Here is a 17,844-nt window from a genome sequence, read left to right as displayed (position 1 = left end):
AGATCAGATGGTTTACCTTTGTGTGAATGAGTGAATGATTTAACAACTAAAAATAATATCAAAATTTTAGTATTGGGTGTGTCTACCTTTTGCCTTTATTACAGCTTGCATTCTTTTCAGGAGATTTGCTTTCAGTTTTGCAGTGACATTTTTCCACATCTCCAAAGTTCAGTCTTAGAAGTTGGTTGCATTCTGCTTCTCACGATCCAAATAATCACAAACACATTTAATGACGTTGATCTGAAAACCCCAGCAGTTTCTTTAATTTGCAGATTTTCCTCTTTTTTGTGTATTTCCTTTTCTTCGTAATGGCTTCTTGACAGCTACACACTCCAGACCCAGAACAATGAGTTGTCTTTTTTCACACTGAAAGGATGGACAAAAACACCAGATCTAAAGCAAGAGTGGAGCTTTAATTTTGGAAACTCCTGTTTTTTCACTTCTTTTCGTTTGACTTCCGCCTTCAGCAAACAGGTCATCTTAAACAGTGAGACAAGTATTCAGATACTGTTGTTTTTGTTATTTAATAAACTTCCAGTGTAGAGATCCTCTTCAAATTTACATAATTTATAACTTTTAACTTTGTACTTATAAATATGAACAGAAAAATATGTATTCATAAACATAAACAAATCTGTTTAACAAAATTAATGAGGAAAAAGTATTCAAACACAAAACATTAGTAACATTAGTACCTTGTTGCAAAGCTGTTGTTTGGCAGTTACAGCTTCAAAAGGTCTAAGATAAGTAGCAATTAGCTTTTTGCACCATTTTGGTATCCAACCTCCTCAGAAATACCCCCTGAAAATGAAAAACTTGTACTTACTTAGCTAGTTTTACTGGAAATTAAAGTAAATTGAGGGGGGTTTCTGACTTTTTATGCAGAAGTAAATGTGTGTGTATGGTGTGAGAGTGTCTGTGTGTGTGTGTGTGTGTGTGTGTGTGTGTGTGATGTTTCTGTGTAGGTGTGTATGAGTCTACATGTTTAGCTCTGTTGCATAATGGAGTCTATATTTCTGATTGTGTAACCTGTGTGTGGGAGATGAAGTCCTTATGTGCCTCTCTTTTCTCTGCGCGCGCGTGTGTTTTATGCGTGGCGTGTGTTCTCTGCTTTTTTATGACTCGTCACATTTGACTGCGCATTAGTAAAAGTGTAGGAGAGCGAGAGTGGTGGACGAGTGATGTCCAGAGTCTTATTATATAAAGAGCGCGTGTATGTACGTGTTAGAGGGGTTTCACTGCAGGAAGTGGATGAGTTGTAGGCGGCTGAGATGTTATTGGAGATTCCCTCAGAAGCAGCAGACTACACACAGTCATGTAGAACATTCTGGTCGCCCACAGTTATGCACACTAACGTTTCTTATCTCCTGTAGTCGCTCTTCAGCATTCAGCCTGTAATTAGCCTGTTTCCTCAAGCAGCCCACTTCAGCCTAGATATACCTGTGGACCTCTTTAAGAGTTTCTTGTTCCACTTGGAAGGATTTAAGCTCTGAGTTTCTTCTCGCCACAATTGCTGTCAAACACTCGCTACTATAGCGTGTTTTCTGGGCCGTGGATACATTTGACTAAGATGTGTTTAGCATCTTAACAATTGAGAAAAAGGTTGCTGTTAAGCTCAAAGATTATCAAGGGCTGGACTTTAATAAGGATCCATTTCTCAAAACCAGTGAGCCTTGTGAAAATAACAGAGTTAAAGTAGCATTTATTAGTTCTGAAGTAGTGTTGATGTCGAATGGAAACCCTTGAGGATTAATTATGTTATAATTGCTGGCGTGCGGTTTTAACTTGTCTTACAGTTCAGAAAACAAAAAGAGGGGAAGGATGTGTGAATACGTGTGTGTCTTAACAACAGCCTGGCAGTATGGCAAACAAGTCACTGATCCCCATTTCAACCAATTTCAGTTCCATTACACCGAGTTGTGGAAAATGAATCAGTGCAATAGGAGAACTTGTATGGTACACTTTTATCTATATTGGCAAAGTGATGCAACTCGCTGAGGCAATGCAGGCATGAGAGAGAGTAATAGAGGAACCTGACTGGTACTAAACTACCTGCTGCCATCATTATCTGTCCAGACCTCATTCTGTACACCTACCTGTAGCCTGTTGCTGTTACCTAGCCTCAGCTCTTCAGCTCACCTACACCTGTTAGTAAGCGCAGGGAATGAGCCTACTCACTTTGGTCAAAATGTCCTTTTTGAATTCAGCAACACAACTTTGCAACAGTCAGCCTGTTTCTTTGCAAGGTGCTGTGCAGTTTTCTGTCATTTCTAGGGACCAACAGATATCATAAATATTTAAAAATTAACCAATTTTAGGATTAAACCCCCTGATAAAACATTAATATTGTTTTGATATCAGACTGAACTGGTAAACTGAAAACAAAATGCTATCATTGGTTAACTCCTGAAATGACCAGGGACCAAAGGTTTATTACACACTTCTATAACCTAAGAATAGCTCAGCCAGTTTGCGTTGAAGTCCCTGTAGTTACTGAATAATAAGCCATAGTATGAAACAAACCTGGGATTTTAAAGGTTTCAAAGATTAGAACCACATAAAATGAGTCCAAACATGAATAAATAAGAAAACGGTAAAAAAAAATGTAGTCATGCCCAATTCCACCCCCTTCCCATATCACACGATGTTGCCCAACTAGGAGGGTGAAGGCTAGCACGTGCTTCCTCCAAGATGCACAAAGCTCCACCACAAACTCCTGCTAAGGCAATGGCATTGGACAGCTCAACACACTTGGAGAAGAGCACTAACTGCCATTTCTGTTACATCATCTATTAGACGCCATGTTGGTGATGGGTGGAGAGGGAGGCCATCCTTCCCACCCAGAGAGAGTGAGGCCAGTTGTGCTCTTTTGGACTCCTGACCACAAATAGCAGTGGCATTACAGAAGATCGAACTGGCAATCTTCCAAAGACAGGGCCAATTGTCCTTTAATGTGTCCTTCTGTCTACTGTTGTTGTCTAGTGTTGCACATAATATGCTACCGGAGAGTCTATTGGAAGATCTATTGATCAGAGTTCCTGTACTGGCTAAATTTTGTTTTCATTGCACCTCAAAACTCATAGAAGCATGTGTGTTACACTGGTTTTCTATCTATAGACCTTAAAAATTGAATTAGATTGAATTGAATTGGTTTCCACACCTCATATTTCAATTATCTGTTGCACAGAATTGTAATTGACTCCCTTTTTATCTTATTTTTGTGAGTAGGCCTGTTTGCTTTGGACAAAAATCAATGTCATGACAGTCCTAATTATTCAAGAGCCTGAGGAAGAAACGAAGAAGAAGAAAGGGCTTAAATTGTGGATTAAGTCTTGAATTCTCTTCGAAATAAAATCATGATTTTGACCTCTGGGATTGAACATAAAAGGTGTATTTTATCTAGTGGCATGTCCTGTGCATCACAATGAAACATTCCTAGTTTCAGTGTGTATAATAAAAGAGTCACAGAGACTGGTCAGGGCATATCTCACACATTTCCTATATTTCCAAGTCTGTGTTGGAGAAGACTTTTCATAACGTGAGCTCTCTTTTTCATGTACATGCATTCAGCCGATCTCCTCTGGCTCCAGTAATGTGCATATCAGAGCCCCCTTTTTCTGCTCTTTCTGCTCATTACAGAGTACTTACTGAGACAGGGCTGAGAGAGGGTCACGCAGCATTATTACAGAAGATATTTATAATGGAGGGATTCCCCATTCCACTCTCATCTTCTCCAAGTCTTCCATTTAATGAGATGACAGTGGTATTGATTGCCTCATTCATCTCTGGATATATGATTTAGTATCTGCAGGGGAATTAATGTGTGGGGAGGTAATTTTTTTCTTTAAGGTACAGATTGATAATCTGTTCACCTTTGTCATGTGTATAAAGTCTGTAGCACCTATAAGGATTAAAGTGCCCTCCACAATTATTGGCACCCTTTCTAAAGATCAGTACAAAAGACTCTGGAAGAATCTCTTTGTTGCATTTTTTTCTTTTTTTGTAAGAAAATGTATTTCTGTATGTATTTTTTATATTTTTAGTTCACTAAAAGATTAGATTTCTCTTACATTTCTAGATGTTTTCAGTGCTACATGGATGTAGGATGTTTTTATAGCCCCTTTTGCTCATCTTTACTCGTAGCCAATAATTCTGGAGGGTTATATCATGCTTCCCCAACCAGGCTTTTTCTGTGTTGTCTCCTTGCTGTCCTAGCCCCGCCCTCATTCATCTTTGTCACTTGTGTGTAGTTTGTAACCCCGCCCACTAATCATTATTTCCAGTTTTCACATTAATATTCTGGGTACATGGTGTCCTTGTCTCTTGTTTGATCTCATCTGTACATTGCTTATAGATGTGTGTTTTTGGTCCCTGTTTGTTCTGCACTTTTTTGGGTTCCTCTTTGTTTTTCTGTTTTTTTGTTTCAGTTTTTTGTTCCTCTGTCGTGTGTTCTGTTTTACCTACTTGTATTTATTTATGGATTCCGCTGTGCCTCAGTATCTTCTCGCTCTCTTATAAACCCACACTCCAATAAACCACTCATAAATTCGCAAATGCATCCAGCTGCCATGTCTGACTCCTTGTTACAGGTTCTATATCTGCACCAAACCTGTGAAGAAGTCATATTATGAAAGAGTACTGTATATTATCAAGACAGACAGGAATTTTGCCTTTTTATGCATATTTAGACAAAAACTGAAAACCTAAAACTGAAAAGATGCCATTGGGCAGTTGCATAAGTTTTCCAAAAAAATACATGTTTGGGATTAACATTTTCTGACAGACTACAACAACTGCTCTATGACTTCTGTTATGTCTTTCTTTCTTTCTTTCTTTCTTTCTCTCTCTCTCTCTCTCTCTCTCTCTCTCTCTCTCTCTCTCTCTCTCCTTTACATCCTTCCAGCCCTTTATTGTCAGTTTTTCTCTGGATTTCTCCTGCTGCCACTCCAGTACAGAGTGCTGAGTACTTTAGCAGCTCGTCTCTGTAATTTCCTGGCTGATATTGAGTGAGAGCCGTTGTGTTGGTGTGTTGTGTGAAGGTATTGAGTGATGGGGATTCTCTAGTGGGTTGAGTGTAATTGTGTGTGCAGCTCACACTTTCGCCCTTTAGACCTCTCAGTTAGTCTGACACACACAACTTCTTACTGAAGACCCTCGTTTACTTACAGTGCACAGTACACAGTACCAAGTACTGACACACACACCATACACACTGATTACTCTGATGAGTATAAACTCTCTGAGATAACCCCACAAAAACCCACCATAACTGTCACATAAACACCCACACACACTGTCCATATAAACCACTACACGCAAACACGCACACACACACACACACACACACACACACACACACCGCATTCCTCACCACATAACATCCATCAAATCACTGTCACTAATAGTGAAACAAAGATAGCTATACACAGAGAAGTATTGATTTTTCTGTTATGCTGGTGACTTTTTCTCTAAGGAGTAACTGCTCTGGTTCTTTCTCTCTCTTTGTTCCTTCCAGTGGGATTCCAGGAAAGAAATGTGGAACCATCATCTTCACCGCTGAGGAGCTCAGCAACTGCAGGGTCAGTTCAGCATACATAGCATACAGCTATAATCGTTCATCATGCTAGCTAAGTACTTTTTTACAGTTACATGCATGTGTTATAAGTTACTTTGTAGAGTGCTGTCTGGCTAACTTTCTAAACATTAGATGTATGATCTGTAGTGAGGGCAGCCTAAATTAATAACATCTATCTATGTGAAGTGTTTTTCTTGTTGTTGTGCACTAAAAAAAAGGGATTTAAATTAATTTAATTTACTTGCTTCAAACACATAATTTCCTCAAGAATGACTGAAGTAGATCATCATTTCATCAGTTACGTTAACATAGTTTTCATTCTCTCAGTTCACTTTAGGCAATAATTGTGTTGATGTAATATTACTCATTATCAGGTTTAGGGTTTAAAGGGTGTGAACCGAATTAAAGCTTTAATTATATAGTTATATCATTTTAATATGGTAACACTTTTATTTTGTTTTATTTATTTATTTTATTTTATTTTATTTTATTTTATTTATTTCTTTAGAGTGTGCCACCAGAAAAAAACTCTGGGTCTTACCTAAAAGTTCTAGTTACGTCCCTGCAATGGGCTGATATCCAGTCAGCTGCTTGTTATTATGCAGTTGACGTGCAGTTTATGCAGTTGTTATAGACAACTTTGCTGTTTAGTTCCAAAACACATTAAATGCCTCTTTCATTTTCCTTTTTTTATAATGTATGTTGGGAATACAAGACATTTCAGTGCTATTATGATTAATACCACCTTCATTACACATTTTTTTTTCTTTTTTTGACTAAGCACATTGTACAACTGTTGCAAAACAGCATTTTTGAATGAAACTTGCAATACAGTTAAAAGTTTAATACAGTTGCCTTTTTTATGATACAGTTCTTTACAAGTACTGATTCTATCCATGATTTAAAGCATGTTGTGATGTAATTTATCAAGATAAAGATTGCATACTGTCATATATTGCCACTTCTACACTCTCACGCATATACAGACAAGTCCCAAATACACAGATGGGTCTCCACTGTGAAAAAAAGGTTTTAACAGATTGTTGTTTTGTTTACTTACTGCTCTTAAGTGATCTTGCTAATATTACTAATATTTAGTGATCTTAAAATGTGAATGCAGCCCGGTTTTAAATGAAAGTTACAGTAATAACTTAACAATAATAATTATAATGTGGTTATTATAAGTCATTTTTAACTATTTCTCCTGATGTTCGAGACAATATAACTGCCAGCAGTGACAATATCTATCCATCTCTAGTCTCCAAACTTAAGCTCCAAGGCCGAAATGAAGTCTGAAGTTAAGGTATGCAGTAAGAGGTGTAATAGACAGTGAAGTATAAGATAAAGAAGAAAGAGGACTGTAACATGTGATGCAGCGTTTGCTTGTTTCATTCTGATAATTTCAGGTTCTTTTAAATATTTTGCTTGTCTTTTCTGAGAAGCCGTGAATTAAGTAAAAATATCATTTTATAACTGGAAAGTGAACAAATGGAAAGACTGGGTTTAGCTTAACCCCATGCTGATTACATATCAAGGCTTATTATTTAGTAACTACTTCAAAGAAAACGGGTTAAACTATTCTTAGGTTATAGAAGTGTGTAATAAAACTTTGGGCCTGAGGATGAGCCCTGACCACTTAAGGGGTTAATGTTATTTCACCATTAAAGGTCAGCACAAAAAATGGATGTAGGTATGTAAATGTGTGTGCTTCTGTAATTATGCTCTATATTTATCTCTTAAATTATACAGAAAATATGCATTTAGGCCATGCTAACCTGAATACAGTTTATTTTGGGGGTGTTTCATTTTGTTTTACGCTAAAAACCGACAAACTAATCAAATACATCTACTTCTTTCCTACTTCAATTTTTTCATGCTCTGATTCTCACAGGCTGTTTTAATATAATATAGTATTCTAAAAAAGCATAAAGATGATGTTTTAGTAAAGAAAGAAAAAAATGTTGAATTATGTATAATCCCCACTAAAACCAAAATCAGGGCTTTCAGGACAGAAATGCAGAAATGAAGGAAAGGAGTCTGACAAAATAATAGAGGGAATGTGGGGAGAATGTGAAGAGAGGCGCTCACAGCAATGATTTCAGCTCTGTATGGTATAGTTACTGTTGTTATTGCTGGGAAATGGGTCACAGTGGGGACGACAGTTGGCAAATCTAAGTAGATATATATATATATATATATATATATACTGTATACATAATGTGTATACGTATATAATGTAAGCAAAAGCAGCTGTATGAATCCCTGGCTGTGATACATGACGTATTTTAGGTTATTTCCAAAGTTGAAACAGAAGTTCAACTTTTAATAAATGTAATTAGTTTTTGTACCTTTTCATTTGTGGTTTTGCTAAATAATGTAGTGCTTATTAGCAGGGAGCAATTTACATGAGTTAAGACAGCTAAATATGTCTGTTTGTCTTTTTATACACACTTAAAACCATGCTGACATTTCAGCCTCATAATATTCTGATGAAGACTTTATGAGGTTGAAATGTCAGCACTGCTTCCGTGTGAATAGAAAGTGATCATTTTTGCTGCTTTTTGCTCTTGACTGGCAACTTTTTTAATGAATCATTTCCATTATTCATTCACAAACTCATCTTTAAATCTGATTGAATACCAGAACATCTATGTGTTTAATAATAAATATGTTTTTTTAAAGAATAGTTAAAAATACACAAACACTCATTTTGGCGGAGCATAGAGGAGGAATGTATTAATCAAATAAATTTAAAGCTAAGGGAACTAATGCAGTATATAGTTCCTCCTTTCAAAACATGAATTATTTATTTCATATTTTTTTCATCTTTTCTCTTGGAATAATTAGAAGCAGCAATTAGCAGAAGTGGATGGTGAGATGATTGCATGTTCCTCCAGTCAGCCAGTCCATAATGGCCTGAATAATGAGAGAGTGCTGGAGTCCAGCAGAGATGCTAGTGTATGCGTGTTACATAAGGCTTCATGAGAGTAACTCAGGCTGAATGTTATAGTCATGAATGGTAAAGGAGCAGTGTTTAGGGGAATCCTGTATCTTCTAACTCTGCAGTGCACACAATAGTCCTTATTGTTTAAATTTTGTTGTAAAATAAGCGAATGCAATTTTCACCGACAGCTAATTTGTGACTGTACTGTTCTGTTTCATTTTGTTATTTATGTGACAAGTAACATCTAAACACACAACATAGCTTCCCTTACAAAAAGGTCCCATAAATTTCACATGCGAATAAACACATGCATTTTGCACACCTCACATGTTAAAAACATGTGTTCACGTGTGAAACGTACTATAGCCTCCTGCTACCGGTTCATTCGGCCGTGGATGCGCTGGAAGCGTGACCGTACGGCGAGCGGGGAGCACCATGGATACCATTGTAGCAGCAGTGAGAGAGACTTAAACCTGTAAATAGTCATTGTTGTGGCTTAAACGCCGTGTATGTGTGCTTGTTGGGCTATTCTGTGCTGTGTTATGGGGTAGTTTGTGCAGTGTTAGTGCTTACCGTCCTGTTGGAGTGTGTGGTTATTGATGACCTGCCTGCTATCTCGGCCTTTTAGTAGCACTGAGTGGTGGGCTTCCCCTGCTGCATGTAAATAACAGAGCACTCATTCAAAGTGCTATGTTTCTTGCATCTTCTTCTTTTATGCTGATGCCTTAATGCACTCACTGAGCACTTTATTAGGAACTGTATACTAATACTGAGTAGGGCCTTCCTTCGCTCTCAAAACAGCCTCAGTTCTTCATGGCATGGATTCCACAAGATGTTGCAAACATTCCTTTGAGATTCTGGTCCATGTTGATGCATCATGTAACGTCTGCAGATTTTTCAGGTGCCCTTTCATGCTGTGAATCTCCTGTTCTACCATAACCCAAAGGTGTTCTACTGGATTCAGAACTAGTGGCTGGGAAGGCCACTGAAGATCACTGAACTCATTGCCATGTTCATGAAACCAGTTTGAGATGACTTTTGCTTTCTAACATGTTGCATTATCATGGTAGAAGTAGCCATTATAAGATGGATAAATTGTGGTCATGAAAGGGTGCATGTGGTCAGCAACAATAGTCAAGTACACTGTGCCATTCAAGCTAAGATTGATTGATATTAACAGGCCCAAAGTGTGCCAAGAAAACATTCTCCCCACCATTTCACCACCTCCACCAGCCTGGACTGTGGCAGGTTGGGTCCATGGATTCATGCTGTTGACATCAAATTCCCTACCATGTGTGTGCCTCAGCAGAAATCGAGATTCATCATACCAGGCTATGTTTTTCTGGTCTTTAGCTGTCCAGTGTTTGTGAGCCTGTGCCCACTGCAGCCTCAGCTTTCTGTTCTTGGCTGACAGAAGCCCATCTGCTGTTGTAGCCCATCCACCTCAAGATTCGACATGTTGTACATTCTGAGGTTCTTTTCTGCTCACTGCAGTTGTACAGAGTGGTTATCTGAGTTACCATAGCCTTTCTATCAGCTCAAACCAGTCTGGCCATTTTCTGTTGACCTTTCTCAACAGAACTGCCGCTCACCGGATGTTTTTTCTTTATTGCGGCATTCTGAGTAAACTCTAGAGACTGTTGTACCGGAAATCCCAGGAGATCAGCAGTTATAGAAGTACTCAGACCAGCCCGTCTGGCACCAACGATCATACCATTGTCAAAATAACTGAGATCACACTTTTCCCCATTCTGATGGTTGGTGTGAAAATTACCTGAAGCTACTGACCCACATCTGCATGAATTTATGCACTGCACTGCTGCCACATGATTGGCTGATTAGGTAATTGCATTAATGGGCAGGTGTGCGGGTGTTGCTAATGAAGTGCTTGGTGAGTGTATGTGACTGTATTGTAAGAATTAGTGCAGTACAATCTGGTTCTTATATTGTTTCCCAAGCAGCTAGGAAAATAATCATATTACACATTCACACCATTCCATCACTTTAAATAAAAATTAGATTTTTTTTTCTTTTTACGTTATTTTTTCAATGAAAACAATTATGTTCTTTTGCTTTCCCCCAAACTCCACCTGTAAGGGCAACCATTAGCTTTGCTTTCCTATTGACTCACTTTTGCAACATCTGCATGTTTAATGTAAGTTAAATGTATATGAAGGCAAATTGGGGCCTGCTTTTTGCCAATAACGGTTGTGAACAAAACCACAAAAAAAAATTTGTGTTAATTTCTGCACAGCTTCAATGAATAAGGGCCATTGTAGACCTGTACCTTTCCCTGATTGCAACGTTAACACTGGTTTATTTTAGGTCGTTTTCATTGTTGAGAAAATAGAAATAAAACAAAATTTCAAAAAACAGTATTGTTGCGTAGTTCATTTGTATCCTTTTTTGCAATGGCAAGCTATGACTGTTAGAGCTATGCCTTCAGTTTGGGCCGTCAATGTTAGCGCTACTATGGGGTTTCTAATAGTATGTCAGCTCTAAGCTACCATCAGTGCAAATGAGCGTCTTTTAGACATATAAGATTAAACACAGAATTTTTAATCTTGTAAAGAACTATTTTTTACTTCAGGATTGTATCAAAAATTGATAGACAGTCATATGCAAAAGTTTGGGCACCCCATGGTCAAATTATATGTTTTGTTGATTTGTGACAGTAAGCACACATCCTCTGCTTCTGCACACTTCAAAATTGTGCACTAAGATTTGCAGAGAAAATGTCATATTTAAATGTGTTCTCTGTAGAGGATGTGTTAACTTAATTTTAAAAAATCAACAAAACATTACATTTGACCAGGGTGTTTAAACTTTTGCGTATGACTGCATCTGTTGTCTATTTCTAGAACTTGACTAAAATCTGGCTAAACTACCCAAAAATGTCAGTTCAAAGGATCAAATATATTCATTTAACCTTTTTTTATTAACACTTAAAACCCTGCTAACAGTTCAGCCTAACTGAATCACTGCACATCACTGTGCATCATACGTAATGGGAAACAATGCTTTTGTGAATACTGTATAATTTGAATAATGTGATTTATATATCTAATTTTGAAAACAATAATATAGTAGGATATACAAGCCACTGCATAGTCGCTAAAGGAACCCTTATGAGTTTCCTTTCTCTGTGGACTTGAATGACAGATTAGGTAGTATTGTACAGTGGTGCTGCCATTACATGGTTGGAAATTGCTTTTGAGCCACCCTTGAGGGCACCCCTGGTAAAAGCGCGGACTAGCAGGATGGAGGAATTCACATGCTCTGCTGCTGGAATTCACATTCAAACTCCTGTTTGTGCCAAACACCATCTGTCACAGGGCTTCCCCCAGAGCAAAACTGGCTTCATTCTCAGTGAGAGGAGGACAGCAATGTCCTAGCATCACATCTGCATGTGGCTCACTAGTAGAGCTGGACAGTAGTAGGTGGGTTTCCAGTCACATACTATACTGCGCAGCTCTACTATACTGTACAGTATAGTATGTGACTGAAAACCCACCTAATATACAGTGCTGCTTTACTAGTGAGCTGCACAGTATAGTAGGTGGGTTTCCAGTCACATACTATACTGCACAATATAGTAGAGCTGCACAGTATAGTAGGTTTTTCAGTCGCATATTTGTATGTGTATTTTGACATATTGAGTACAACAGATGTGATGAATAAAATCATCAAAATTTGCTTAACAACATGTATGTTTATTTTAGGTGGATAAACTTTCTTGCCAATAAAAAAAAATGCCAGTGTGTTTTGTCACTCTTATGATGTAAAATCCAGCTATAAAGTGGAATAAAACTGCAATGAGAAGCTGCTCAACACTATATAGTTCTCTGGAAGTTCATATTTCCCAGAAGTGTTTTATAGAACTAGTTTTATTCTCTTGTACAGAGGAGACTCAGTGTTATTCACAATAATCCATTTTTTGTGACATTTGTTATTTAATTTGACAGCTGAATGAAAACCTAGATACAGTCCCTTTGCATGTCTGATTCAGCAGACAGTATCCATTGATATAATTTTAACACAGTAGTAACAGTAGTAAGCAGTTGATGAAACCAGGGCTGAAAAACTGCAGATATATGCAGTTACTATGACAAGAAACAACATGAAAATAAGTCCTCTACCAGGAATGTTGCAGGAAAGTAAGAGTGACTATACATATTGCACAATAGGAAATGATTAGAATATGCAGAAATGTTGCATTTGCAGAACTTATCCTGCATGTAGTTTCAAAAATATTGGAAAGTGATCTTATCTGGGCAAAGTGGTCTTTTGCAGTGCTGATATGGCAGAACACTGAAATATCCAGATTAGCCTTCTAACCACAACATCTTGTGCGCATCCCGACCGATCTCAGATATTCCATATGAATGTTTTAATTAGTCAAGGCCACATGATCCAACAAACGCAATTGATTTTGGTCAAACTAGTACAGACCAGTCTTTGAGTGTGTTCTATAAAGGTTTTCCCAGTGGCCTTTTAATATATTGCAAGCTGTAGTGCAATTGTAATGTATAGTGGTTTAATCACAATATGGGGCCTTGTCTGTTTCATGCAGCTCTAATCACTTGCTGCTGAAATGCTTTTTAATGCTGAATGTTCTGTAATTTGAAAAGCTGAGCTGGTAGTTTTCTGGCTCTTGCCCTGCTATTGTATGTTAGAGGGAAGACCTACTACTGCGCTCTGAGCTGTATTGAATCAGTCACGTCACTGATGCATCCTGCCAACCATCTGCTTGTCAGGATCATTGCAAAAAATCCATGTTAGATGAGTTCAAGTCTTTTTTCAACAGTAAACGCTCCTCTTAAGCCAATAAAGACATTCAACACTTAGAAGTAATTACTGTGTGTGCTTCTGACAAAGCTTAGAAGGCAAGCTTCTTGTTAGAGGGAATTTTCTCTCTCGTCTTGTTTTAATTAAAAACTACCTAACATCTTGCTGGTGATACATTCAGAGACTTTGGCTTCGTACCACTTGTTAAAATATCCTCCCAGAGTAGTTATAACACATGCATGTCCACATTTAAGGTGATGGATCAGTATGTGGAACAGGAGCTTTCTGTACACTACCATGTACTCTAGCTGTCTTTATTGTTGGCTGCACTGTTATAGTATCTGAGCAAGCATATGTACACCTTCAGAACAGAATTTAGATCAGTAAGTGCTTATTATTGAATAGAAGATAGAAAATTAACATTATAAGGTTCCTGAAAGCCATATTACTGTTCTTCATCTGCAAACAAAGAAACATGTGCACATGTTTTGTTCGCATGTAATGTCACCAGGGTACAGTGTAAAAAAACAGAATGTACAGAAAACAAAGAAAAAAGTCTCAAGAAAGTTGTTATCTCTCTCCAAGAATTAATACCAGAGACTTTACAAAGGAGGAGACAGGTCACTGGTTGAAAAATGGATGGGAAAACTTGCCATCTACTTATGGAGAAATTCCCCCCATTCAGTCAAATGACCCTCTTTTAGCTTGCTAGTTAAGCCTGAAGCAGGAAAAGCCCTCCCTTGTGGAGATATACCCATTAGCCAGAACAACCTGAAAAAACATGCTTTATGTGTTATTTGATCCAAACAATACAAACTGTTTTTGTTTTTGGCAGATTTTACCAGAGATTACAAATAGAATGTTAATGTGGTCTTTAGTTTAGAAGTCTGTCCCCATTCGAATAGACAGGAACCTGATCTTGTATGACTGGAACTAACTGCCTGGGGGTGTTGCCAAGATGGCCATCAAGTGGAAAGACTTTCCTATAAGGACTTTTTAAAATTTTTGCTTAAATATTTTTTGTAATAGATGAGTCTTATAAATGTAACATGGGTCTTATAATAAAATATCACATCTCTTCTGCCAGCAGCTCTATTTTGGGCTCGTTCTGGTTTGGTTTGAGCATTGTTAGGGTCATGTCCTGTCCCCAGTGCTATTGATATGATGGCTAATCAGCGTTTGCTCAGTCCCACTACTCTGCAGATTCACACAACATGTAGTTGAGATCTTTGAGTTGGGCAGGACATGACCTCTGCAAGCCTTTGTGATCACCGATGACACAGGAATCCCTTCTCTGTATCTTGATGCAGATTTTTTACTAGGTGTGTGCAGATTAATACTGAAATATTGATACTTCCAATCCAGATTCTTTTTGAGAGTCGATCCTCATCTGTCAGATCATTTGGCGCTTTTTCCCTAAACGATGTTTAGTACTAATGCAAACGCTTATTTTTGCGGTTTTTACTGTAGAGATTATCCACAGTTTCCTTTTACAGTTTTTTTTTTAATTCCTAAAACACAATTAGTGAAACTGGGGTCGACCTAATCTTCTTTGTCACTTTCTTAGCAAAGCAGTAATGTCTTGTTGCGAATGTGTTAACATTTAGGTTTGATCCTTTTTTCACCTTCTGTCATGGACCTGCAGTGAATGACGACATGTAATTTTTTGTCTGAATTTCAGTTCAGTATGGAATGAATGGCAAGGCCTTCTATCCGAGCTCCTTTGACACAGTCAGTCCCCCTACTGATATACCCAGGCTGAGGATCTGAGTAGAGCACCATGGAGCATCATTTTGGACAATGTTGTCCTCCAACACTCGCACATGCATTTTAGGAGTACAGAAAAAAGAAAAAGGGAGTAAATATATTTGTTTCTGGATTTTTTAGGTGAAATCTATGTTTTAGCCTAGTTTTGTTGTGTTTTGCTTTTTGTGCAGGGCTTATACAGTGGTGCTTGAAAGTTTGTGAACCCTTTAGAATTTTCTGTATTTCTGCAGAAATTTGACCTGAAACTTCATCAGATTTTCACAAGTCCTAACAGTAGCTAAAGAGAACCAAATTAAACAAATGACACAAAATTATTACAATTGGTCGTTTATTTCTTATTACATATTATTACATATTCCAATATTACATATTTGTGAGTGGCAAAAGTATGTGAAACTTTGCTTTCAGTGTCTGGTGTGAACCCCAGGTGCAGCATAACTGCAACTAAACATTTCCGGTAACTATTGGTTAGTCTTGCACATCAGCTTGGTGGAATTTTAGCCCATTCCTCCATACAAAACAGCTTCCACTCTGTTATGTTGGTGGGTTTTCTCCCATGAACTACTTGCTTCAGGTCCTTCCACAACATTTCTACAGGATTAAGGAAGGTCAGGACTTTGACTTGATCATTCCGAAATATCAACTTTATTCTTCTTTTACCATACTATGGTAGAACGATTTGTGTGCTTAGGGTCATTGTCTTGCTGCATGACCCACGTTCTCTTAAGTTTCAGCTCAGGGACAGATGTCCTGACATTTTCCTTTAGAATTTGCTGGTATAATTCAGAGTTCATTGTTGTAGCTATGATGGCAAGCTGTGCTGGCCCAGATGCAGCAAAACAGGCCCAAACCGTGATACTAATGATAGCTGTGATAATAACAGTACATTGCACTGAACTGGTTCCACATTGTCATATTTTTGCATTTTGGCTCATTCTAGAACTGTTTATAGTAAAGTATTTGCAGATAGTACAGCATCGATGTACAGTAATAATGAAGGCTAAAACCTGTGAAATTGCAACCTGTGTCATTTGTTAATTGTGTTGTGTCAGTGATTAAAGGCATTTACTCTGCTGATTGTAAGTTGTACTGATAGATTGAAAAGTGTGTGTTGTGTGTTTAGTGTTTTGAGAAGGTTTAACCATTTTGCAAAGAGTGTGTTATTTTGGCCAGCAAGGCTTTGCTTAGTATTGTGTGTTAACTGTTTTGAGAATATCACTTTTAAATATACAAAAGTGTTTAAGGAACTGAGAATACTGTGGGAGTATTGGTATTAGTATCAGTATATTAGCCTTGGTATTACTTGGTATTGGATCGAAAAGAAAATTAGTGATAATGTCCACCTCTGATGTTAACTTGCATACCCACAGAAGTATATTTCAGTATATTCCTATTTATTTTCTTGTGCAGAAATGTAAATCTGCTCATTTTTGGCTTTGTTCTTTACATTTCAGAATAAATGCAACAGCAACATTTGAGAAGTAACATTAAACACCACACATTTACATTTCATTCAACCCAAGTTATGAATTTGCTTCAAGAGCAGAACTACTGAGGCCCTTTATATTGAAGCCCTTTATCACCAAATCATGTATTCCTCAGATCAGCATAAGTGAAGTTCTAATAACTGACTGCTGCTGTACTTCCAGCCTGAGGGAGTTATAGACTTCTCACTCAGTTCAGTTCTACTTCACCATTAGCGCTTAGCGGTGTTGTAATGACTCTAATTTGTATAATCACTCCAATAAAACACCTCTGTTTCAATTATATTAGTTCCCCTATATGCAATATTTTAAGGCAGCATTTCTATGGAAAAAGCCCAATTGTACTCATGATGAACACCAAACAGATACATATCCCCTAGTCTTTAATAACCTGAAAAAGCTTAAAGCCTTCTTCAGAGGTGGGAGGCTAATGCGGATGAGATTATGTGCGATGGATATGAGAAGTATGCAGCTCACATTAATATGGTAAATAGAGAGAAATGTGGAGAAGTGAGAGGGAGTGTTTGTTTTTGCCAGTGCTTCACCGCCTGTGATTCCAGCAGGATAAAACCCTCATTACAGCATATTTACACAGGGCAGATGAGCTGTCTTATTTCACACTTCTGTGAGTGAGTGTGTATGTGTAGGAGAGCGAGCGCGTGAAAAAAGACTGTGTGTATTTGTTTTCGTAGATAATTGTGTGGAATGTAAATGTTCCCTTAGGGTCTTGAGGCCTGTGTCCTTATGTCCTTGAAAAGCTACATCCATTCCCTCCCATGTCTTCATATTAGACCTTGATTTCCATTCTTTCAGGTATCTTGTATCGTACTCTCTGTGCTGGTTTGGAGTGACTGTAGAGGTCAGCTCTGTTGTTTGTGTAGCGTGGTGAGAAGCAGCTTCAGAAGAAGGGGATTTTCCTCAGCTCTGCTGGTATGAAAGTGTGTATGTGTGTGTTTTTCCTAGTTCGCCCACCCTCTCCATGTGTTTATCCCTGCAGGATATTGCTACTATGCAGCTGTGTGCCAATAAACTGGACAAGAAGGACTTCTTCGGCAAATCTGATCCTTTCCTGGTCTTCTACCGCAGCAACGAGGATGGAACGTGAGTGAGATGGCAAAGAGGATATTCTCTCTCTTTGTGTTTCTCCGTCTCTCTCCATTCTCTCTACCTCTTTCCCTCTCTTTTCCCTTCTCTTTTCTCTCTATTTTCTCTCTTTCTCTCTTCTCTGTCTTTCCCATTCTCCCTCTCTCCCTTCTTTGTCCCTCTTTCACTTCCCTCCTCTCTTT

At 38.0% G+C, this 17,844-nt stretch overlaps 1 protein-coding gene across 1 annotated transcript in view; it reads left to right on the top strand.

The window, feature by feature from the left end:
• Positions 1 to 17,844, top strand: part of LOC118808397 (copine-9) — a 141,769-nt gene that overhangs the window by 84,999 nt on the left and 38,926 nt on the right. The window contains exons 8-9 of the mRNA XM_036571036.1: positions 5,516 to 5,579; positions 17,556 to 17,659. Coding sequence (XP_036426929.1) covers positions 5,516 to 5,579; positions 17,556 to 17,659 — 168 coding nt within the window. The remainder of the gene's footprint in view (positions 1 to 5,515; positions 5,580 to 17,555; positions 17,660 to 17,844) is intronic.

Source organism: Colossoma macropomum, unplaced genomic scaffold, assembly GCF_904425465.1.
Source record: "Colossoma macropomum unplaced genomic scaffold, Colossoma_macropomum, whole genome shotgun sequence".
NCBI lineage: Eukaryota > Metazoa > Chordata > Actinopteri > Characiformes > Serrasalmidae > Colossoma > Colossoma macropomum.
This window is presented reverse-complemented; position numbering and strand designations above follow the sequence as displayed.